The sequence below is a fragment of the Podarcis pityusensis genome (genome assembly GCF_964106645.2).
Source record: "Podarcis pityusensis genome assembly, chromosome: 6".
NCBI lineage: Eukaryota > Metazoa > Chordata > Lepidosauria > Squamata > Lacertidae > Podarcis > Podarcis pityusensis.
In genome coordinates, this window is record NC_138030.1 from 26,776,530 (window position 1) to 26,802,825 (window position 26,296).

General features: G+C 41.7%; 2 protein-coding genes across 2 annotated transcripts in view; one reads left to right on the plus strand and one right to left on the minus strand.

Moving 5' to 3' along the window:
- Positions 1-26,296, plus strand: part of LOC308478990 (uncharacterized protein) — a 377,493-nt gene that overhangs the window by 172,973 nt on the left and 178,224 nt on the right. The window lies entirely within an intron of this gene.
- SRSF6 (serine and arginine rich splicing factor 6) lies at positions 20,266-26,227 on the minus strand. Its single transcript, XM_081008484.1, has 6 exons — positions 25,955-26,227; positions 25,442-25,590; positions 23,816-23,937; positions 23,413-23,621; positions 22,961-23,044; positions 20,266-22,777 (listed from the first exon to the last, which is right to left on the minus strand). The coding sequence occupies exons 1-6, from the start codon at positions 26,059-26,061 to the stop codon at positions 22,414-22,416; spliced, it is 1,035 nt and encodes a 344-aa protein (XP_080864610.1). The 5' UTR covers positions 26,062-26,227; the 3' UTR covers positions 20,266-22,413.

A 26,296-nucleotide genomic window follows, 5' to 3' on the forward strand; every position in this document is an offset into this window, starting at 1 on the left:
TTCGGACTTTTTAACAACAACCCGTGAGTAATTTGGAAACTGGGTTTAAAAGGAGGAAAAAAAAAAGAATTTCCTTTCGATTTGGACACGAGCGGGGGGGGATCCAAAAAGGAAGTCAGTCCCCCCCCCTATTGTAAACCTTCTAAGACAAGGACGGGGAAACCAAGGTCCAAAAAGATTTGTATTGCTGATAAAAACTAAGAATTCCACGATGGGAAATTATAAGAACTGTGCTGGAGGACGAATTGAGGGAGAAGAAACGTAACCCCCCCCCCTGGGAACCGGGGTGATTGAAGAGAGAGCCTGGTGAAAAGAGTCGGAGATTTTGACAGCTGTCAAAGTAGCTGTCAAAGTCGGAAAGCAGAGAGGATTTTATTATGAGAACTTTGCTGGCTAAATTTGTTACAATTTGCTACAACTTTTTAAAACTTGGATACAAAATGGCGAAAACATGGATAACAATCGGACTTTTGGACTAGAGAAAACAAAGTTACAACAATCCCCCTAGAGGAGTTTCGGGACATTACAAAGATGGTCGTAAGTGGAAAAATACCATTGGAATTTTATAGAACTGGTTATCTTCTGGGAAAGCTGCAAAACGGAAATAATATTTTGTCTACAGGGTGTACAGCTAAAGGAGACAATAGAATTTTCTATTGAAGAAAGGAAGGGACTGAACGCAAGTTTTTGTTCCTGAATAATAATAATCCCTGCAGACTTACTAAGCTTCTGAATTAGAACGTTTCAGCAGCGGAACAAGAGGAAACTGGACTACAATTTGGAAAGAACAATGGGGGGAGCTTTATTAAAGATCTGAAGCTAAATGTTTTAAAAAAATAATTATGAAAGGAAAAAAACAAAAAACAAAAAAACCAGCAAGGAGTTGGGGAAAATAGGCGATTTATGGATTGTAAGAATTCCAGGCGGATAACATGGTTTGGTGGTCAGGGGGAAATTAAACCGGGGACAGAGGGGGAGAACTAAAATCCAAAGGCTTGTCAATTTCTTTTTTTGAACTGGTTTTGTTTCATCTATTATATCTTTTATTTCTTATTTCTGATATTTCTATTATGTGGGGTGTCTTTATTATTAAAAAAAAAAGGGAAATTGTGGAATAAAAATGGGGTGGGCCCTGGGAAAGAAATTTTTGGCTTCTTATTAAGGGTATTGATGAGGAGGGTAGAAATTTTAAATTCGAACAATGGTCTAAACAAATAAAGTTTTTAATCAGAATTGAGAGCTTGTGGAGCCAACAATATGAAACAGGAATATGATAGGGGTGGGGGAAGGGGGGAGTCCCAGAAAGTGGATATATGAAAATAAGGTTCTGAATGTATTTTAACTTTTTACTTTCTGTATTTTTGAAAATTTTAATAAACATTATTTTTAAAAAAAACAAAATCCAATTTGGGGGAGGGGGGAACCAGGCTTGTTGTGTCAATGAACTGTAAATGTGCAACCTGAATTTGCAGGTGTGTGACTGAATCCAACCCCAAAATAGTGACAGTCTAGAAACACCTGTTCTGATACTCCAAAATGATGGGAAGAAGTGTGGGGGGATATTTGCAGGATGCAACATTGTTCAACCTTGTTGCAAGCAAGTCAGAATGAATGCTCAACAACAGGGTTGCCATTATGTCCTTTTTTCCCCAGGACACAAATGCCATATTACGCTCCTGTAGGGATGGGGTGTCAATTTTGTTTTTTTCTCAGTTTCTCATTTTGGATTTAAATACTTTTTAGTAAATATTTTAAAACTGTATTTAAATCCAATACAGTTGGATACATCAGCATTATATTACAGATTTCTCCTGTTATGCACATTTTGTATGCAATTTCCCCTAAAATAATGCATTTTTGTATGTTATCCTCACATTTCACTCTAGCATATAGAGCATGGGTAGGCAAACTAAGGCCAGGGGGTCGGATCCGGCCCAATTGCCTTCTAAATCCAGCCCACGGATGGTCTGGGAATCAGCATGTTTTTACATGAGTAGAATGTGTCCTTTTATTTAAAATGCATCTCTGGGTTATTTGTGGGGCATAGGAATTCATTCATTATTTTTTTCAAAATATAGTCCGGCCCCCACATGGTCTGAGGGACAGTGGACCGGCCCCCTAATGAAAAAGTTTGCTGACCCCTGATATAGAGAGCTGCATTGCAGAATTCAGAGAAATGTAAATTTGGAAGGATGTCTCTGTTCCAGTTCACGTATGGTTTCAGAAAGTGCAAATTAGAAAGGTTCACCTAAAATGCAAAATGAATCAAATCTCTCTCCCCCATCCCTGTTAACCAGACACCAAATCTGAAAGCAGCAGGCTAGCTCAGGGGTTCTCAAAGCAGACCACGGGAGGACACCAACACCTTGCCACCCTTCCAGCAATTGCTGCCTCAAGCAGTCACTTCATTCTGCCTAATGGTAGGGCCGGCACTGTGTAAGGCATCTATGTAGCATCGTCATCAGACTGTTAACCTCGTGTGTTTTCTCCACACTTCTACTTTTTTACAAACTGCAGATACTCCAATTGTTGTTTCTGACAGTGTGGAACTGAAGTGCAAGCTCCCCTTAATAGCCTTCATACTATTCTTCCATTTTTATTTTATTTTTAAAGAGGTGTGATTTTTATGCGTGCAGTGACCTGTTTGGGGGACAAGAGTGGTGAGCCTGTTGTCATGAATCTATTTCACTGCTTTAAAAAAAAAAAATAAAATTATTGATTTTCCAACAAAATTATACAATCTTATCCAAATTTTTAACAAATTAAATCTTTATGGACTTCCTTCAGCTGCTCTGGTAATCATCCATAGTTATTCTTCAGTACGCATTCCCTTCATTATATTGCCATTTGTCTTCCCTCCCTCTTCTATTTCTCTTTGACAATACATCTTAACTTTTACAGTGCTTCTTGAAACCCCAATAGCGTTGTTTGCACATCACACACATTTTTCAGATACTCTACAAACTTTTCCCAGTCTTCGGTAAACTTTTGGTTTCTCACATATCTAATTTTCCCAGTTAGTTTGTCCAGTTCCGCATAGTCTAAAATAATCTATTTCACTGCACCTTCACTATTATTTTTCCAAGTGGCACAATTTTATCAACATGGTTGTTTTCATTTGTGCTAAAATATATCCTCACACAATATAGTCACACATAATAAAATATAGTCACACAATAGCACTAAAAGTGTTTTAGCCGAAATTTAAAACTGATAAAAAATAAGCATGCTGCCTTTTCAAGTCTCATCAGTTAGCATAATTTTAGCACCATGTTTATCCCCATATTCTGATCTTCCTTAAACCCTTTTAAAAGCTTTAAGTCATAATGTAAAAATGATTAAATTAAAAGGGCACTTTGGCCAAAATGTTGTTTTTTAAAGGTGTATTCAGCAAAATTGTTCTTTCCCTGCCCACATATCAACACACATAAAAATGTGCATCTTGAGAGAAAATACTTTCAGAAATTCATATCCCCCCCAAAAAAAAGGATTTAAAGACTTTTAAGTAACTATATTAAAACCGCATTTAAATCAAAATTTTAAACCTTAAAAAAATATATAAATCAGATTAATGTGGAATTATGAGTGAACATATGGGAAAGTGACAAGGGCTGAGAATACAGTGATTTATCCATCTCTTTCTAAAACACACAAACAGCAGCAGCAAGAGCAAATAACCTTTAGGGCGCCAAATTTTGGCCTCGCACAGGGTACCATATTATGAAAGATTACTGAAGTCCACCCCTGCCTAAAATTGTCTGTTATTCTGCATAAATAGACTAACTGGAGGACAGACAGTTTGCTAATCTTGAGTGATTTTTGTTGTTGTTACACCTTCAAAAGAACAGCAGTCCCTATTTTTGATTTTTTAAGAGTCTCTTCTCCTTCCCCACCCCTGGATTTTTCAGCTTTAAATGTATGTATGTGTGCATGTGGAGTTTTAGCTGTCCCAGTTTCCATAACGACACAATATACTTGTTCTTCAGGACTGCAGTGTCAATTTTTAATCATATCACATTATTTTGGAATTTGATTGCATTGGTGTGGAACTTGGGTTGCTATAACAACTGTGCAGTTAAATATATATATACACAATTCTACATTGTGGTAACATAGTCCTAACACCTAGATAGGTAACAGGTTTTGTGTTTATTTAAATTTGCAGTCCGCTTCATCTCCCAAGGCTTCAGGCAGGTGACTTCACAAACTCATAAATGCCTGTATTTTATTTTTAAACATAGATGAAACTAATATGGGGTGGAGGAGGGAAGAGAGCAATCACAGGCATCACCCTTTTTAAAAAAACCAAATTTTTATTCACTTTCTTTTCTATCATTACACACATCTCATATCAATAACATACATATTACACCTCTTCACCCCTTCCCTCCCGGGCTTCCCTCAGCTTCTTATTACATACTGCTGTTTCTTAAAATCCACTATATGGTTTCTTCATTATTTTAAATGTTTTCTATTAATAAAGATGTGAGTGTTTATTTAAATCCTGCCATCAAGTCGATGTTCTTTATTTCTGCAAATATCTTATAAAAGGTTCCAACTCTTTTTCAAAGTCACTGTGGTGCTTTTCCCGTAGTCTATCCATCAGTTTTGCCAGTTCTGCATAATTCATCAATTTCTCTTGCCATTGTTCTTTTGTTGGAATTTCTCCAGTCTTCCAGTTTTGTGCTATCAGAATTCTTGCTGCCGTAGTAGCATACATATATAATGTCCTCTTCTCTTTCAGCAGATCTTGACCTAAAATACCTAACAGGAAGGCTTCTGGTTGTATAACAAATGTTATTTTCAACATTTTCTTCAATTCATTGTGTATCATTTCCCAATATATTTTTACATTTTTACAATCCCACCACATATGATAAAAAGTACCTTCAGCCTCACACCTCCAACACTCCTTCTTTTCATTTTTATACATTTTTGCTAATTTGACTGGTGATATATACCATCTATAAATCATCTTCATGTAATTCTCTCTCAGCGATATACAGTCGGTAAATTTGAAATTTACTTTCCACAGTTTTGTCCAGTCTTCAAATTGTATATTGTGGCCTATATCTTGTGCCCATTTTATCATCACCGACTTTACTTCTTCATCTTTAGTTTCCCATTCCAAAAGGATATTGTATGCCTTTTTTAATAATTTAGAATTTTCTTCTATCTTTTCCTTTTGGAATTTGGAAACCAAATATGAAAAATCTTTCTTATTATCCTCTTTGAAAATATCCTTTAGCTGTCTATAGTGCAACCAACTTTGAAGATGTTCTTTTATTTCTTCATATTCTTTCAGTTTTAGTTTTCCCTCCTGTTCTACCAATAATTCTCTATATGTTGGCCATTCTCCCTTTCCCCCCAATGTTTTAAGTGACAATGCCTCAATAGGTGAAAGCCACCAAGGTGTCTTAGATTCTAGTAATTCTTTATATTTTCCCCAAACTTTGAACAATGATCTCCTTATTATGTGATTGTGAAACCCTTTATGTATTTTTGCCTTTCCATACCATAGATAAGCATGCCATCCAAACCTGTTGTCATGTCCTTCCAGTTCTGTTATTTCCTCCTTATCTAACCACAGGCATCACCGTTGAGCAATTTGGAGGAAAAGCTATGGGGAAAGTGGTCCTCCACCTCCTCCTTATCAGCCCGCCTCTGTACAGGTTCAGCCACTCAAAGTCAGCTCAAAAGCAAAGATGTCTTGAAATGCTTCTAGAAGGTGCAGATGGTTCAGCTCTGGTGAATCTTCAGGAAGAGGGAACCTAGGATTCCTGCCTTTTCAAGTGGCAAATTATGATGTAGAACAGGAGTAGGCAACCTAAGGCCCGGGGGGCGGATCTGGCCCAATCGCCTTCTAAATCCGGCCCATGGACGGTCCAGGAATCAGTGTGTTTTTACATGAGTAGAATGTGGGGCATAGGAATTCATTTATTTCATTTATTTTTTTCAAAATACAGTGGTATCTCGGGTTACATTCACTTCAGGTTACATATGCTTCAGGTTACAGACTCTGCTAACCCAGAAATAGTACCTCGGGTTAAGAACTTTGCTTCAGGATGAGAACAGAAATCGTGCGGCAGCTGCACAGCAGCAGCGGGAGGCCCCATTAGCTAAAGTGGTGCTTCAGGTTAAGAACAGTTTCAGGTTAAGAACGGACCTCCGGAAAGAATTAAGTACGTAACCAGAGGTACCACTGTATAGTTCGGCCCACCACATGGTCTGAGGGACGGTGGACTGGCCCACGGCTGAAAAAGGTTGCTGACGCCTGGTGCAGAAGGACTCCAGTTCTATATCCAATACCTCAAGGGCTGCCTCTCTCCATATGAACCTACCAGGACTGCTGAGGTGGGTTCTCCCCCCCCCCCCCCCGCTGCTACAAAACATGGAGATTCCCCAGCCATAACTGACACTTGCTTATACAGCCATCATTACTCAGGGTTAGAATAATAGAATTACAGAGCTGGAAGGGACCACAACAGTCATCTATTCCAACCCCTGTAATGCGGGAATCTTTTGGGCTGTAACCAATGTTAGTCCTACTCAGAGTAGACCGATTGAATTTCGTTGACATGGACTAACTTAGGTTCATTTCTTTTTAATTTTTTTTGACAAAGTAATCATCATAAATAAATAAGAATAAAAATGTGCACCCCACCACTGAGACCATTCCATTATAACTATCCAACCTCCCAAAATTTCAGTGGTTTGACCCCTTTCCATTTTAACAGTACAAATTCTACAAACACCCTCCCTATCTCCTCAAAATAATTTCTCCTGCATATTCCCTGTGTTACCTTAATGGTGCAGGTTAATTCATCATTAATATCTATGTCCTACACCTCTTTATACCATTCTTCCATTTTATATTCCGCTTGCCCCTTCCACTTCCTAGCTATAATAATTTGTGCAGCTGTCAATAAATTTGTGAGCAAGTCCTTCATAGCCTGTGAACCTCCACACCATCATAAATTGATAATAATGCTACCTCTGGACTTTTGGTCAGCTTTAACCCAGTGATTTCTGTTATCTCCTTAAACACCCTTTGCCAATTATTTTTTTTACATATTTACACCCCTACTACATGTGAACATAATTGTGTTTCCTGGCATCCCATCCAACATAACACCGAATATTCCTTGCTAGGTTCATTCATTTCAAAGGGAATACACTACCAAAAAAAATGTAGTTGGATACAACCCTCAGGACTTAAAGTCTGCTATCGATATCAGATGGCTTATTACAGGAATGAGGCAGCTCAGGGGCCAAATGTGGCCCTCCAGGCCTCTCTATTTGGAACTCTTTATTTTTTGTTTTATTTATTAAGTTCATGTACCACTCTTCATCCACAGATCACAGGGTGGCTTATAGTATAAAAATGCAGAATACATAACATAATAACACAAACAAGCCAATAAAAATAATATTCTCTCAGGGACCACACCTCTCACTCACCATGCTTCACACCTTAAACATTTGTACTGGACTGGAATGAGTCCTTGAACTTTTACAATGCCTTTTTCTTGTCTGGGAGGAATGTAGAAAGGGTTGTAGGTTGGTAGACTATGGTATGAAGGTAAAAACTACAATTATCACTCCACTCAATTTTGCTACTTGCCGTGTCTGTCACTGTGGCCTATGACCCCCAGAAAGTAGCTCACAAGGAAATGCAGCTCTCAGGCTCAGAAAGATTCCTCACTCCCAACATATACAGTGAGGGGGGAAAGTATTTAATCCCCTGCTAAATTTGCCCGTTTGCCCTCTGACGAAGAAATGACCAGTCCATAATTTAAATGGTAGGTTTATTGTAGCTGTGAGAGACAGAAGAACAACACCTCACATTATATTTCTATGCTATCAGTGTCATCCTCTAGATGTCAGGCTAACCATCTTGCTCACCGAATTTTGTGGGAAAGTGGATCTTTCTTGCTGTCACTGCTCATTGCTTTGTTTTAACTGCTGTTGTATATTGAATCTTGTCCACTGCTTCATTTTTTTTATTGTTGCCATTTGTTATCTAAGATTATCCACCTTCATTTGTAGCAGTTTCCAGAGCAGGTAGGTCTGTTCATCAGTTGCAGCAGAAGAGCAAAGAGACGTGTGGTACCAAAGAGACTAATACAGTTATTATAAGACTAAAACAGTATACAGGACACTTCTTTGGATGTGGGAAGTATTATTCTGAGTCATAGAAGTGTGTGTTTCTCTCTCTCTCTCTCTCTCTCTCTCTCTCTCTCTCTCACACACACACACACACACACACACACACACATACACACAATCACTTACCGGTATTTACCAGGGATTATGAACCAGTGAGGTCAGAGAGAAAGGAAATGTTTTCTCTCTGGCCTCACTGTTTATAATCCCTCTTTCAACAATTTGTGTGTGTGTATACTTACACCCAAGCACTTGTTATACAAAAATCAACTTATCCAAACACAAGAAATGAGTATCCAAATCTTGATATACTGTACACACCACAGATTCAGATTTCCAAACAGCCAGACCTGCTTCTAGTACTGTAAGCAAATACGCAGCCTAAAACAAGGCTTACTTTTTTGTGCTTTGCTGGTCTACGGCAGCCATTTTGCCAGAACCCATGGTGGGATGGAGGGGGAAAGAGGGAGAGGTCAGACAAATAACTGATTGCCTTTTGCAAGGTTTCAGAGGTTTTCCCAGATTTTCCATGTGTTCTTTTGTCATCCTGGGGTCTAAATTCTATGGTCAGGAATGCATTAGAAATTTCTCCATAGGGGAAAAAAATGGAAATTGCCTCATTGTTATGCAAACGTTTGCCTAAAAAAAGATTTCCTGAAAACGCATTGTGTTCATATAGCAGGACCTGCACTTAATGTAGCTGATGAAGTGGACCATCACCCCCATTCTGAACCATAGTCATTAAGGTGCCATCAGGCTCTTTGATGTTTCTCCAACAACAGACTAACATGGCTGCCTCTGTGGAAATTTACACAGTTCTGATGTTCTGTGAGATTGTGGTTAAAAAAACAAACCTTGTAGTCCCCTGGGATGGGCCCCCTCAACCTTAGAGTCAATCCTGGCTGTGGGAGAGGATGCCTGGGAAATAGAGTGCTTCCACTTGGCAGCTTTCTTATTTCTTTCCAGGCACAATTCAAGGTGCTCATTTTGCTCTATGGGCGCTGCTTCCACATAACAGCTTATTGTGGACTCCTTGATGACAAGTTTTGCATTACTTCACCCTCATCAAAATTCCATACCATATCCCTGCTCCCCTTCTCACTTTAATTCAGATTTACTTTTCTTGTGAGCCTCCCCCCCCCCCCCCAATACTGGATTTTCCACAGGTGGTAAAGATGAATCAAATGGGAACATAATATAGGATGTCATTTTGATGAGGGTGTTGTCATGTGAAATGCTGCACAAAAGATGCATGCATGAGCAGCCCCAAGCCCACTACTGGCTGCCATGCGGAAGCAGCACTCACAGATCCAAAGTAGCCTGGAAGACAATAGGAAGCCCATGGAGACCCTGGTTAAATGCACTTTTATTGGACTGCTGCTTCCTTCATCATTTGGAGCTTTTATATCAAGTACGTTACAATAACTACGCCCAATGTTTTGAAGTGTAATCTTGTTGAAATACAATTGTTAGTCTGAATCCTACAACGAAACCACAGCTTTCCCCACAAATGGATTTGAAAAGAGCTTCAAGTTGATAACCAACCACTTCAGATATTGCAGTGAGTGCAAAGACAACAGTGCTTCACACTTCCTCTCTCTGCATTTCTATGCCTCTCATCGAAAGGGAAAAGAAAGGCATCCACCCAGTTTCAGAAGAAAATATGCACCTCACAGTGGGGAGCAACCATGTAATAATAATAATAATAATAATAATAATAATAATAATAATAATTTATTTGTACCCTGCCCATCTGGCTGGGTTTCCCCAGCCACTCTGGGCAGCTTCCAACAAAGATTAAAAATACATTAAAATGTCACACATTAAAAACTTCCGGGTTGGCGCCTCCAGGCAATGGCGGAGTTCCTCCGATCGGGAGGAATTTGCTCCGTGGAAATTAGGGTCTGACCGCCATGGCGAAGGCGGAGACCCACTGAAATCACAGGCGGGAGAAGTCTGTGAACTTGGGATTCGGCTGGCACCCTTTGCGCCTCCCCTACTCGCGGGGAAACCCTGATTTGGGGATCCGGAGCAAAGCGGGGTGAGTGGTGCGGTGCTTCGAATTGACTGCTTCTTTCACGGAGTGAAGCCGCATCGCTGTTGCCGGCGAGCGCTGACTTTTTCCTGTGGACAGTTGGATTTTAAACAACTACCCGTGAGTAGAACGGAAAATTAGATCTTTAAATTCATTAATTTGGCATCGAAACGGGAAGGTTCTAAACAGGAAGTCTGCCTTCCTTTTTTGTAAACAGATTAAAGCAAAGAGGTTGCAAGTTAAAGCCTTGGAAAGTTTATTTTTGTGAAGGATTAAATCTCCATCGGTTAAAACCATTAAACCCCCCTTGGAAGCAGGAGAAGAGGGGAAAAATTTTGGACCTAGTGAGCCTGCAGGAGAGAGTGAAAAACCAAATTACCACTGCTCCGAACCTGGAAACGGGCTGCCAGAACGAGTGACGTTTTTTGACAGCTAGCAATAAGAGAAATATATTGTTCCCATTGTACTCATCTGCGTTTAAAAAGTAGGAAAAGAAACTAAGTTTATAGTTTAAATTGTGTTTGAAAGGATTGATACAAGTGGAGACTGTTTCCCTCTAGAGGGAGCTTTTGAAACTGTTACAAGAGTGGAGCTGGGGTTTTTCCAGTTGCAAGATAAGAACTGTGTGAAATAGAGATTGACCTTGGACTTTAAGAATGTTGGCAGAAGGAGCCTTAGTGACTGTATTATGTAAGACAAGCTATTAGTTCGAACAGCTCCACAAGAAGACGGACGCTATGAATACCAAACTTGAGAACTTGGGACAAAAAGTGACTAATTTGGAACAAAAAGTGACCATTAATACAGAAATTGTTCAGGATTTGACACAGGAACCTACCTTGACAGGACAAACTGGGGAGAAGACGAAGGAGAATGTTGGTGTTGTTAAACCTAAAATAATACAAGTGGAAGCCCCAGTTTTACAGAGGCAAACTGAGGACTATAAGTGGAGGCCTTTTATGAATGAATATAGAAAAAGTCAGAATTTGAAGATTGGAGCCCTGCTTGGATTGAAGAAGGAAGGTTGGATAGACTCTTTCATGCAGAGATTTACTGACCTTTGGGTCCTGAATCTGGGTCAGGAGGTGATTGGAGTTGTGGGGGCCTTTGGATCTGGAGGAGCCTTGAAACATGATTTGAGATATTGTATGGACACTGGTTTTAGCTGTGGAGAGTTGGTTGGTCTGTTGAGAGGGAATGGGGGCATGGTTGGGTCGGGGCCCCCCCAAGACCTGCGCTTCAGCACCCTCAGCATCAAAGAATATGAAGAAAAACTGCAGAAGGGACTTGGAAAAGATTTAAGAGCCTCGGACAGAAGATCTCCAGGTTGATGAACTATATGGAATGGACGGAAATTACTGGCAGAATCCGAGACCAGGGAGAAGAGATGGTGGTAGAAGATTGGGAAAGTTTAAAGTTTATATATAGAAATATTGTAAATTGAATGAGTATTAGAAAATTGTTGGAATGAAATTTTATGGCTTTAGCAGAAATGTTATAAGGAGTTAGGTATAAATAAGTATTTCAGTATTAATGGAAAATAAGGTAAAATATGTTAAGATATTCATAATGATAAAAATAGAGAAAGATGGAAAGGAATTGCTGAAACAAGTACGGTAATAGAAGTGGAATACAAAAAGGGAGGTGAGAGGAGGTCGATGAAATAAGCGAATGAAAGATAGAGTAATGAAATGGTATGGTATATGTTTTTAAATTGTTGTTCTTTTGCTTTGTTTAGTTTAGTGTGTTAAGGTTGTGTTTTGTATTGTTTATTGTATTGTTTTTTCTTTTCTTTCTCTTTTTTTTCTTCTCTGCTCTATTTTGTCTTTTTCTTTCGCCTATTTTCTTCTTTTTTCTTTTCTTGTAAGTTTTAAAAGCAATAAAGATTTTTAAAAAACAAAAAAACAAAACTTCCCTGTATCATTCTTCCCCACCATCATTGGACTTCAGGAGATGGGAGAGAAACCATAAACCCACTCTCTTTCTCACTGTTTCTTTAGCACGTTCAAAGAGGCTCTGATATATCTTGGAGTCTCAGGTATTATTGCAATGGATCCAGGAATATTTCAAATTTAAGAAGCCAGTACTCTGTCACTAACAGGAGTCACTATTTTTCCCAGTTCAAAAGGGCTTCCTTTATTATTGTCCATATTCAGCATTAACTGGATCATCTGTACCCAGTCATTGGGTAGCTGGGTCCAAGCCTTGTTTTGGATAAAAAGGCATGATGAAGTTTTTAGTGCTATCAGGAATCACTAACACTGGACCCCCCCCCTTTTTTCCCCAGTGTTATCCAACAGTCAGATAATATACAGTCATACTTTGGATCTCAAATGTCTTGGCTCCCAAACAAATTGACTCCCGAATGATCGAATCCTGGAAGTAAGTTTTCGAACGATTCTCAGAAGCTGAATGTCCGGCATGGCTTCCGCGGCTTCCAATTGGCTGCAGGAGCTTCTTACAGCCAATTGGAAGCTGTGCTTTGGTTTCTGAATGTTTTGGAAGTTGAATGGACTTCTGGAACAGATTGTGTTTGACTTCCAAGGTACGACTGTACATTGAATTGTAGGGGGAATAAAATGGGGTCTTGCAGCACTCCACACTGATCCCAATGTAAAGGGAGGCAGGAAGAGAGCAATTTCTTGTTATCATCCTTTCCCTGCCAGGAATGACTGTAATCATTTGAGTCGTCCTGAAAAACACCCTACCAGGCCCTCTTCTCGTCATATACCCCCAGTCCTCATGATAGTATCAAATCATACCCAAAAGATCTACTATTATTGATGACAGTCATAAAGCAAAGCAGGGTCCAGTATGGTTTCAAATTGGATGGGAGACCATGTGTTGAGATTCCTGCATTGCAGGGGTTTGGACTAGATGCCCCCAGAGTTCACTGCTAACTCTATAATTCTATGAGTCGATGACCTTAAGACTGTCAACCAAAGTGCATGACTCCTCCTCCTCCCTTTTAACACAACACGTTTGTAATGTGTTCTAGTGTTCCCTGCTTTGGAATGCATCATTTCAGAATGAAATGGGCTATACAAAGTGAAAGGCTTGTATTTAAATCAACTGAACTTTCTAATTCACAAATGTGAGAAATTAAATACATATATTTAGCATCACCTGTGAAACTCCCTAGCATTACAGTGGTACCTTCGGTTAAGTACTTAATTCGTTCCGGAGGTCTGTTCTTAACCTGAAACTGTTCTTAACCTGAAGCACCACTTTAGCTAATAGGGCCTCCTGCTGCCGCCGCACCGCTGGAGCACGATTTCTGTTCTCATCCTGAAGCAAAGTTCTTAACCTGAAGCACTATTTCTGGGTTGGTGGAGTCTGTAACCTGAAGCGTATGTAACCCGAGGTACCACTGTATATTTAATTTGAAATCAGCATTAACACATTTGATAGGAGGCTACAGAATGCTGAAGAAATGTTTACTGAAAATATATACACCACTCTCTGCTACTTTGCAACGAGGTGACACGAGAATGAGGCAGAAAACTGACTGCCTCTAGCAGAGGAAGAGAACAGTCGAGAAATCAAAGAACAGATTTCAGCGCAGCACTATTCTGAAGCAGCTACTTGCTCCCCTCCACACACATCAGTGTCCATGTTCTTGATGCTTGGGCCAGTTAACACACGTGGGAGGTGGAAAGTTGTCACTTTGGACAGCACCTTGAAGTATTAAAAGAGGAAGAGAGTGACTTTCTTTCAGTCTTCTAGGTAATGTCCAGAGTCACTTCCAGACACAGCATTGAGAGTCCCAAGTTCTCACGTCCTTGAGATTCCACAGCAAGCAAGAGATGTGCAACTTTGTCTGCAAAATGGTGGACAAGCATAAACTTCATCAGGTTGTTCATCATCCCCGGCACCTTGACTAGGTTGGCTCTTTACAGATTTAAGGGCCACTACAGCTGCCACAAGGGACGCGGGTGGTGCTGTGGGTTAAACCACAGAGCCTAGGATTTCCTGATCAGAAGGTCGGCGGTTCGAATCCCCGTGACGGGGTGAGCTCCCATTGCTTGGTCCCTTCTTCTGCCAACCTAGCAGTTTGAAAGCATGTCAAAGTGCAAGTAGATAAATAGGTACCGCTCTGGCGGGAAGGTAAGCGGCGTTTCCGTGCGCTGCTCTGGTTCGCCAGAAGCAGCTTAGTCATGCTAGCCACATGACCCGGAAGCTGTACGCCGGCTCCCTTGGCCAATAAAGTGAGATGAGCGCCGCAACGCCAGAGTCGGTCACGACTGGACCTAATGGTGAGGGGTCCCTTTACCTTTTTACAGCTGCCACAGCAGTCTATGTAAAGTTAACTCTCTGGCAAGTGTTTGAGCCCTTCTGGCTCCATCTGCCTGAGAATGTCACTAAATCAGAAGTACTTGGACTGGGAAGCTGTGGGAGAACATACCTGAGAAAAGCACTGGCCATGGCCAACATATTGTTCCTCAGCTTTTGACATGGCAAGAATTTTAGATGCAAAGGGTGCAGGATGCCATCAGTATCAGGGGGTGGGAACTCCTCAGGGAATTCTGGAATCCAATTGACTCAAGGGTCAGACTAAACCAACCAGATATAAAATACCGGGATAGCTGGCTCATTGGTTTGACCTTGAAATGCTGTTGCTGCATTATGGAGATGATGATAGCTATACATGATTGGTAAACAAAAATGCATACAATGGAACTCCCATCATCTAAAGTCTAAATGCATTGCAGTGCTTTTTGTATTCCGTTCACTGTGTTTCCCCCATGCAGCTTTAGGGCAAAGTGAGCACCCTTCCCATTTATCTAAACCTCACTGGTAAATTACAGCAGATATTGCTGGATATGCATGCAAATAGCTTTAGATACAATAAAACTTAATTATTGCACTGTTGATAAAAACCATTAACATGCTATGTCACTGATAATTAGAGTAATAATGGTTAACATCTCATCTTGTGCCTGCCATGCATTTACTGAAAAGCCAAATATGTGTACCACAGCCACAAAAGGAAAGGGGGCTGTGGGGAAAGATGACTAGAATGCAATCTCTTTGGGACAAAGGCACAGTTTTCAGGTGTCACAGCTCTTTGGAAACACGCAGTGTGATCCACAGCGTTATTGGAGGAAAAAGCTATAATCTATACTTTTATAGGTTGCAGCACAACTGGATATTTATTTAATTAACTTGTATTAAAGAGCACATCAGTTAGGATATCTATGTGCCACCCTGGGCTCCTTTAAGAGAGTGAGACATAACATTTATTAATAAATAAAATGTGTGGGGGGTGGGGTGGGGGGTGTAAATCAATTGCCTGAAGTGCAACCACAGAATTAAAACAGCACCAGGTGCAGTATAGGCTGGCCCATTAGGGCAAATGGAGCAAACGGGGAGCTGCCCAACCCTCTGCCAGTGTTATCTGCTTGCCATCTTCCTTACAACTACTCAGGGTGTGGGTGTAACTGACTATCATTGTGTTGCACAGAGCACTGCTGAACTGCAACAACCCCAAGGTCTGCCAATGCTGGTGACACCAACCATAGGATGGAAACCAACATTGAGCAAACAAGACTTCCTTCCTTCCTTTCCTCCTTCTGCAGCTCCTGGCCTGCCGCCCCAATCTTCCAGAGCAGACTTTGGCAGATGTTACTGAGGGCTGCAAGGGGAAGGAGACGAAGGGGACATTCAGTTGCATGAGCTCATGCACTGAATTCAGCCTGGCAGATTTCAGTTTGGTCGATGAATCAAAACATTTTAAGATTTCTTGCAGCCAAGGTTCAAATGTCTAAGCTTGGATGAATTCAAGATTTAATTGTTAAAAAACAGCAAGTGTATTCAATTTGCTACTAGGCCAGGTTCAAGGTTCCTGCATGAACATTGTTGCAAAGCACCTTCAGGACCATCTGTCTTGATCACGGAGATCCTCTGATGACTTGTGGTTCCTCACACCTCTGAAGGTTCGTTAGCCTATTACAAACTGATCCCTGTTGCAGGTCCCGTCCTGTGGAACTGCTTGTAGAGATTCCACAGGAACCATTCAGGTTTTCTTTTAGACATTTCCTAAAAAATGTGTTACTCAGATGACATGCATTTATTCTTTGCAATGCGAATTCATTTTTAACCCAAATTTATTGATGTTTTTGTTGCTTTTATTGGAACATTTATGCTGTGTGCTGCCTTGCGGTGTTTTTATGCAATTGTGGTCTATAGGTTTTTCATAAATTGTAAGAGCATTTTGTGTTGGATTTTGAAGAAAGAGGGGTGTGTGCCTCTTCCTCTTCGCCAGTCTTCACAAATAGCCATTGCTGCCGCTGCTGCCACATCTCCTGGGGCCAGTGTGCCATTGTGTGTCCCTGTGAGTGCAGGAACGGGGAGGGGATGGCAGTCCTACACCAGCCCATTCCCTTTGCCAGCTGCAGCTATCTTGTTAATGCAGTAGTGCCTCATTTACGCTGGCAGTCGCTGACCTCCCACAATCAGGCAGAGCTCACTGCTGCCAGAGGAAAGGAAGGACAGCTGCTTATAAAGATAGCCGGGTGAGTATGGAGAGGAAGACTGAGTTGGTGTGGTGTGGAAAGTACTGCTGAGAAGCATGGGGCAAGGAAATGCAATGCAATCCAGCTCTCTCCTCACTCCAGCACTGAACTTCTTTCACTGCTGGAGGAAGACAGGCTATTCCTTGGTTTTCCAAAAAGGCGGACAGGACACCAAGCCTCATGCGTCCTGGTTAGGACAGTTCGTGGACTGATCCTAAAGTTTACGAAGCCTGAAACAGAATCCCCTCCAATGCACTCTGAAGTGTTTTGAAGACCGCTAATTAAAGAGATTTCTAATTCTGAACCATAGTTCTGCTTGTCTCTCAAGACAGAGAGTAACACCATGGGTCGTAATGCAGAAATGTTGACTTTCTGCATTAATCAATTTGTTATTTTAATTCTGAATACCATTTTATTAACTTTACATTGATATAACAATCCAGCCTCAAGGGCATCCTTATTAAGCGTTCCTGAATTCTGTTCTTAATGGCAAGCCAAATTGCTATGCTTTTATCCTTTCCTCTTTTGATTTATAAAGCAAGCAGTAATTACATGTGCTGGATGTGATGCCAGCTCAATCACAACTGTTCTTCAGAGATGTGAAAGCAATGGGGGGGGGGGAGTTTTTCCAAGTATTAGTCTCCCATTTGTAGAGTGGGACCGTTCATGCTACATGTGGACATCCTGTGTGCCAGAAGGGGCCAAGGAAGAGGAGAAAGACTGTGAACCCCCATGTTCTGCGGGGAAGTACTGGATTTTGAGAAAGACCCTGAAAAGTATCAGAAGTGAGGAATGTATATGCACACAGCCAATGTGATACAGTGATTAAACCTTCTGCAACCTGGTGCCCTCCAGATGTTTTGGACTATAACTCCTCATTGAGATGAGTTGTCCAAAACATCTGAAAGAAACCAGGACTGGAAAACTGGGTTAGAAGACTAAGACCAGTAAGATCCAGTTTCCGATCAGCCCTCTTCCAACCGTGAAGCCATTGCGAGGGCTGGATGGATGCCAATCCTGCCTTTCTCCTCACAACAGGCACTTCCTAGGTGGAACAGCGAAGGCTGCAGCCATCTGCAGAACTAGTTCCAAACTTAGGGAGACCTTCAAACCTGTGAGCTGGGCAATTCTCAGTTCAAGAGATGCTGCAGCAGCTGAACAGCCTTGACCCAAGTAAACAGAACCAATGCAAAGGTGTGTTTGTATCACCCACTTGATGAGAAAATAGAAGCAAATTGATGTACACCCAAATAAGCAGGATGCTCTCCAGCTGCTTTGCATACTGAATGCTGTACTGAAATCAATGCAGGTCAAATAACCTACACTGAGACTTTGATGCAGATTTAGATGCAACCCACAGTACTGCCCGATCTTAACTAAGCATTAGCAAGCTTGCCCTGGTCCATTCTAAAACCACCAGCAGCCACCTGACCGGGGTTTCCATGGGACTAGAAGGGTAAGAGGTAGTGTTGTGTGTCACTATCATCAAGTTCACACTTTATACCAAGCCTCTAGGAAATTGGTCTTCAACTTATGGGTTGGAGGACCCAATACCAGGTTAGATGGTATTACCATCTAAGATGGGTGGCAACAGCAGCAATGCCACCATGCAAATATAGGGCAAAAAAAGCAATGGATCCCCAAATGAATGTTTGGCTTAAAGCTGGGCCTCAGGTGGGAAACTATTGAATACTGCTGATTTAGCAGACTTCCCCCAGTAGTTTCTTGTAGATGCTAAAAAGCACGAGGAACAACATGGAACCATGAGTCACTCCAAAGACCAGCAACTATGACGTGGAACAGAAGACTACTGGAATTGATTACAGCAAGTTATCTGTGGGTTCCACCTTTTTATCTGCTGAGCTCCCAGAGAGGAGCTTCACTACTTTAAAACAATCCATTAGCTCACATTGTACAGGTGCAACATTGACAAAGTAGACAGATAAGGATCTGGTCCTCTGGCTGAGATTCCCCACCCAGCGTTAAGAAATGGGTCTCCAAATGCATGTTTGGGTTAAAGGTTGCTCCCAGGTCTTGAAAAAGTTGAAGACTACTGGCAGTGTTGCATGCAAAGCAGGCCAGCATGTCCACAATATGTAGCATTCACAAGAGGTGGTGATTGCCTGTTCTGGATTTTTAGACAGTCTGTACAAATTGTATGATCATTAGGCCAATCAATGGCTATTAGCCACAACAGCAAAATTCACACCCCCATAATTCAGAGGTTTCCTGGTGTGGAGCAATGAGCCTAATCATGTCCTGCTTGTGATCTTCCAAGATACTGGGAAATTATCTGAGGCAGCATAAGCAGTTTTATTCTGATATATAGTTCTAGTATAGCTCCCATAATACTAGAACCCTGGGCCACCAATAAAGCCAAATGTTAGAAGATTCAATCGAGACAAAAGGCAATCCTTCACATAACCAACTGTGGCATTTGTCCCCCAAGTGGTGATGGCCACCTTGCACATCTTTAAGAGAGGGTTAGACAAATTCACAAATGTGTCACAGCCTATCAACAGAACATGGCCTTGTTTCCATTAACACATGCCCAGGTTGCATCAATACTAGGACTGCTATAATGTGAGCGCTGCTCTGGTTCGCCAGAAGCGGCTTAGTCATGCTGGCCACATGACCCAGAAGCTGCACGCCGTCTCCCTTGGCCTATAGAGCGAGATGAGCGCCGCAACCCCAGAGTCGGCCACGACTGGAACTAATGGTCAGGGGTCCCTTTACCCTTTTATAATGTGATCAGAATGGGTTTGCCTTTAAATAGTATTTAGAAAGGGAGGAGGTGGAACTAAGTCACCTGTAAGCCATCTTGGTTAATGAGTAGGGAAAAACATTTTAAGTAGGATGTAGTAGTACTGCAATTCACTTTTTCCTAAATGGAACAGGAACATGCAATTTGAAATACTGCATCCACACCCATATGGACCTGCTGATGCCTTCAGGTTGACCGGCTTCCAAAGCCTGCCTCAAGATTCATCAGACTAGCAGCCACTAATCACAGGTCCTTCTCAGTAGCAGTCACGTTCTTTGAAACTCTCTTAAAAGGAGCATGCAGGGCTGTTTTTGCTAGTTTTCAAGCAGCCCTGAAAAACTTATTTGCTTAAATCTTGATTTTGTATTCATAATATTGTAATCTGGATTTTAATCAACTGCAGATTTTTTTTTAAAAAAAACCTGTTTTGTTTGTATTTTAAAATTTGTTTCAATAGCCAAGAGGGCTTAGCCCTCAAACATGGCCCCTTAATTCCACCAATTACCTGACAGACTTTATGCTGAAAAGTCTGCAATTTCCTAGATTCTCTGTGAGAATGAGATAAAAGCTTAATGAAATGGTGAATATTATACGAAATTCGAGTTTTAACTGTGATATATTCAGAGGTTGCCTGATTTGTTTAAAAGTGTATGAAATCTTTCAGTGACAGCCATGCTTTGCTCCAACCCCAGCAGAGTAAAATTAGGATGAACACAGATAGCAAGCTGTGGAGAAAAAAGTATTTTATATGTGTATTTTTGCACTGGAGGTGAACAGATGAGAGCTTCGCCAATGCAAGCTTTTATTGCAACTCACATTTTAAGACTTCACAACTATGAATCTATGGCAGTTGTAAAGACATATCTGTAGCTATGGTAAGGGTTATTTCCTTACAGGTGCTGATCAGAAAGTAATTCCTCCGACTGAAAACATTCAGATGTCCTGGCAAAATACATATAAACTGCTTGAATCTATTTGCTTTTATGTACCCAGTTTTGCTTTTCAGCAAGTAAGGTTTCCTATGTGACAATCCTAACATAGTTGTTGAACAATGATCCACACTAGTTAAAAGTCTATTTATTCTGAACAATTTCAGTCATGGTCTGCAATTGGCACCTTAAACTGAACCTATAAAAACTGGCAAAGAATAATCTGGAGTCCTAGCCACACACCTACCTCTGGGTGCAGCATTCTAGACCAACTGAATTATCGGGGCTATTAAGACCTTCTTCCACATTAATTCAAGAGAAGGAACAATTAAATTCTAGCTTATGGCCTAATTGGCCCCTTTTTTCCTGCTTGAAGCTTATGCTGAATACTGTATTTCAACAGGTATTTCGTTATGCCATCTAAATGGTATGCTGCATTGCTTCAGTTTCTAATTTTAGGGCTGCATTTTTTATGTATTGTATTCTTTGGCCATGTACACCACCTCTGAACATGCTTATTCCCCGCAAAATACAAAATAACTTCATAAGCACAAAGAAAATCAACCTTATGGAGCTCTCATTATAGTGCTCTCATTATAGGTCAGAAAAATACAAATGATTCTAGAGAATAAGGTCCCTGAAAATGTATCAGCTTATCACTAGAGCTGAAGTAAAGAGGAGGGGCTGACCAGTTTCTTGCATGATTGTTAAGCATCATCAGGGGAGCTGTGGGGCTAGTGAAACTTGTACTAACCTGAACTATTTCAGTTTTCAGAGCTTGGATTGCTGCTAAATGGCAGCTAAAGAGTAGACATTGTTATGAGTTTACCAAAAAAAAAAAAAAAAAAAAAGCATAAAGTTTGATAAACAATCTAAGTAAAAAGAGGAATCTGTTTCCCATTTCAAATAGTATTAAATCATTTGTGATAACATTTGTAATAGACCAACATCACAGGCCATTTCCAATTTCCTTTACTCGCATACCAAAGCTAAGGTTAGACTACTCTATAACATCATCTAGCAAATAAAGCTATGCTACAAACACTGGAGTCAATGATTTAATTTTATACAAGTCAAACTACACATTGTATAAAGGTTACACGGCTGTGCTAATATTCTGTTATTGTTGCTAACTGGTTTGCTACAAACATTAGGGGAACTGATTTTATTTCTCATCCAGCTGCACAAATCATAATGGGAAATCTAGTTCTTGACTACCCATTAACACTAGAACTTAAGTTCAGTACATGAAGTTTCATCAAGTGCCATCAATTTCATGGGAAGTTAGCAACCTCTTATAACTGAGATGCAGAATGTGGCAGCAGTTAAGACAACAAAACAACCAACCAAAGAACTTGGCAACTAAAAAGTAATGTGGTACCTTGAATTTCACTTGATGTTAGCTTTATTTTGTTAGGCAAAACTGCAGCATGCAAAGTTAGAGAGGATCATTTTTATTAGGTTGTCAATACTGCCTCAAGATGGTGACAAAGGAGCAAGGAAGTAACTTCTGGCAAGTTTGGGTACAACACAGAAGACGTGTTCCAATTCAAACTCATAGTTGGCTTATCAGCTTTATAAGCATCTCTGACCTGTTCACTAAGGCTCTCATGCACTTTTAGAAGCAAGCCATAGCCTATTAATTCCAGTAATTTTAAATAACGGAAACATTTATGAATAGTTACCTTTCCAAAAACCTTCTGCACTCAAAAGATTTTATATAAAACTCATTTTCCACTCCCCAGATTTCTGATGGGGCACTATTAAAAAATAATAATCAAGGATTTCCCCTAATTTCTACAAAAAGATAATCTTTTCCTGCTCTTTGCCACTTTCACAAAAAGTTTTAGATATTTCAAACTTTTGCGCCTCGTTTATGTGGTTTTCAGACTGCTTCTTTCTGCAACTAAGCAGGCCAACTTCGCCAATACTAACATAAAAAAGACCTCTGGCCTGGAATACAAATGTTCCATAATCATGTGAAAAGGGAAATGAGTTCCAGTATTAATCTTGTGAACTGGATCGTGAACGTGAGCGGGATTTTGAATGTGATCGTGACCGGGATCGCGATTCATTCCTCTTGGGTGGGGATTCTGACCGTGCCTTTGCTGGTTCATCCTGCATTGGCGAATTGGAACGAGATCTGCTCCTTGACCTTGATTTAGACTTTGCTTCTCCTTTACCATTTTCTTTTGGCGATCGAGACACAGACCTGGATCTGCTGCGAGACTTCTCAGACTTCTCTTTGGATCTGCTGCGGGATTGTGAACCCCTGTCAGATTTCATCTTAGACTTGCTCTTTGATCTCGACTTTCTACTTTTAGATCTGGACCGTGAACGATCTTTGCTTCGAGACCTAGATTTAGAGCTTTTCAAAAGAACAAAAGTTATTTACTTATTGCAAGTCTACACACAGAAGCCCATTTGTTTGGATGCATAGTAATTTAAATACCAATGCACAGTGTGAGCACTTAAGCTAGGAGAATATTTCTATCGGACACACCTCCTAATGCATTGTTGGCAAGACAGACAGATAAATTCAAATTCTCACCGAGATCGGCTTTTTGAGGCACTACGGGATCTACTGCGGCTGCTCCTACGACTTCTACTACGTGATCTCCTTCTGGAACGGGACCTAAAAAAGAAACACAGCAGCTATTTGGGCACCATGCACCACTGGCACAACAGGACTTCTTTTTCTTCTCCCCCCCCCCCAAATCTGCTGAGAAGGACGTGCTGGGGACAAAAGCGGAATTTAATTGCACATACAGAAGTCCCAATCCAGAGTTCAATATGTCCTGAAGTTCCCACAAATTTATATTCTTGTGCACATTATTAGTACAGCCAGCTAACTTTAGTATAACATCTGAAGTGGGGACCCCTGTTACCCAACACTGCAAGGTGTATTCTTCTCTATTCAGGGAAATAACTGCTGCATATCCCCATTTCTGGATTTAAGTCATACGCAGAAAATCTTACAAACCACATCAGCACCAAAGATACCTTGATCTACTGCCAGAATAAGATCTTCTATGGCTTGACCGTGGCTTGTCTTCAACCAGCCTGATCTTTCGTCCATTTATCTCTGTACCATCCAATTTGTCCAGAGCACGCTTCATGTCAGAGTAAGAACGGAATTCAATTACTCCTTCATTTGTGCGTTCTTTGTGAGCATCCGCATACGTTACCTCACCAGCTTGCCTCATAAAATCCTGAAAGAGAAAATTGAATTATTAAGTCTCTCCACAAACATAGGAAGGGCACTACACCAGCTTCAGGAAAAAATAACTCAGCAAACTCAATACACATACTTTTCAAAGTGAACTGGCATTCTTTAAAGTTTATGAGATTCAAAGAGCTATCTGATAACTTGCTTTAAAAAGAAAAGATTATTGTGTCAACGTACTTTCAAATCCTGCCAACTACAGCGACTGGAAAGGTTTTCAACAATTAATCTGTATTCTGTGCGAACAGGTGGTCCATATTTATCTCTTCCTGATGCTCTTCGACTGCTATATCCTCCTCCACCTTTATCATACAAAGATACAAAGTTAGCAACCTTGTATAAAAGCAATGAAAAGTTAGTTTACTTTAGTTCACAAATTGCATTTACAGGAGTAGGACTTTATCTTTCTAATCCTGCAACAAAATTTTTAATTCGCCACATTTTATATATTAAGGGCAAATCAAAGACTAAAATCCTACAAGACTGTGCTCCTAAACTCTGTTAGAGAGTGACTGCTCCTTATTAGATTTACCTTGCTAAGTTTTATTTTACAGAACATTGTAAAATATAAAACTTAACTGATTACATGCATTTCTACATTTTACAAAAACGATTACTAGATTACACTAAGTACTTACATCACAGTATGAGGTATTTGGTGGTGGTTTGGCCACAACACACGCAAGGTAACAGTCACCTAGTTCAGTTTAACCAGTTTTGTCTAACCCTTGGAATCCTCACCATCACCCTGCGTCTAATGGCAAAAGGCTGCTGTCGTCATGGCTTCCGGTAAGGTCAGCCAAAGGGTCATAGGGCAAGGGTCACACAATGTATGGAAAAGCCATGGCCAATCAGGAAAGGCAGTCATCTTAGCCTCAGTGGACACAGCCTCAGCCCCACTGGTCACTTTTAAATTGAAACATCAAGGACTTGTTAAAAAGTTTGAATTGAACATGCAACAACTTTAAAAACAAACATACACATTTGCAAGAAATCCCACCCCCACCAGCAACAACCCATTATAAAAGATATTTGACTGCCTTACTGCTCTTAACCATTATATAAATAAGTCTGACGCATCCCAGATCCTTTCCAGGAAAAGCTAAACAAAATGGGCTTTGCATCAGCATGTAGTCATTTTATTTCCAATTCGAAATCATCGGTTTCTGTGAAAGTCAGCTATTGCCACCCTCAAAAGTCCCAACAGTTACTTATGCTTGGGAACATGAAGCAAAGTGCTTCTGAAGACAATACTTCTGTCTCCTAAGAAGACAATACTTCTTAAAGACGGCTGTGCCTGTTTTAGGTTAGCTCCTCCACAGCACAAACTTTCTCCGAATTGCAGTATTTGCTATGCAATATCTGCACGGAATGCATTCTGATTAAGAGCAGTGAGTTCTTAATACAACCCACCCCCCACAAACGCCCCCCTCCTCTGCTCTGAGAAACCCCAGCCTAATAAATAAGGACCCTAAACTTCTTGAGAGCAGCTTGGCACTGCGGGTGCCTAACCCCCACCAGAAAACTCCCTAGGCTATGCACCCAAAGGGGAAGAAGTGCAGTAAAGCCCCTCCTAATAACCCTGCCCAATCCACCCACCCCCAACAAGGGGCCTACGATCCCTCCTCCCCAAGCCCCGCCGTGTCCCCTCCCTCCGCTTTCCCCACACCCCGAGGGGCCAGTCCGACCAAACCCACCCCCCTTCTTTCCCCGCCTAACCTCCCTCCCGCCTGATCCCTCCCCCGCGTCCTCCCTTCCCGCCTCCGCGCGCCTGCCCGAAGTAGGCCGCGGCGGAGCAACACTCACTGCGGCTGCTGTAGCTGTAGCCGTCCCTGTCCCGGCGGGGGCCGCGGGCGTGCTCCACGATCACCCGCTCCCCGCACAGGTCCTTGCCGTTCAGCTCGTAAACGGCGTCCTCCGCGTCCCGGGAATCCTCGAATTCCACAAACCCATACCTGGGGGGGAGACGGGAAAGTTACCCTATAGGCGCGTCCCCGTGTAATATACATGCCTACGTCTATTCACAGGCATTCCTATGGGCATAATAAACACGAGCACGTCGGCGTCAGGCACGTGCGAACAACAACGGGCCCTGCCTGGTCGTGAGTCCCTGAGGCGCCGCTGTCAAAGGAGGACCATTCCGTTCTCCCTCTCCGCTTCACTCGTTCCCTCCGCTGACGGGACAATGGGGGCTGCCGCCATTTTGAACGCGACGCCACGCGGCATGAGGGGAGGGGGAAGAAGCGGCGCCCCAAGCCCCCGCCCCCCCGCCCTTCCCTCCTTACTCGAGGAAGAAACCCTCCCCGCCCGCCGCCTCACCCGTTTTTCAAGTCGACCTCGAGCAAGCGGCCGTAGCCGCTGAAGAAGCGCTGCAGGTCCTTTTCCCGCACATGGTAGCTCAGGCGGCCGATATAGACGCGCGGCATCTCCCGCGACCTAGAAAGGGAGAAAAAAAAGGGGGAAAGAGAGGGAAGAAGGCGTGAGAGCCGAAAAGGAAGATCGGGCGCCGGCGGGACAAAAAGGCCTCGGAACACTCGCGGCTGCGGCCTGCTCCGCAGCACAATGGCACCCCACCCCCCGCGCGGGCTTTTATAGGGGTGGGCGGAGCCTGGGCTGGGTCAATGGCGTGCGAAAGCGTCACAAAAGGGAGCCGGTGGAACG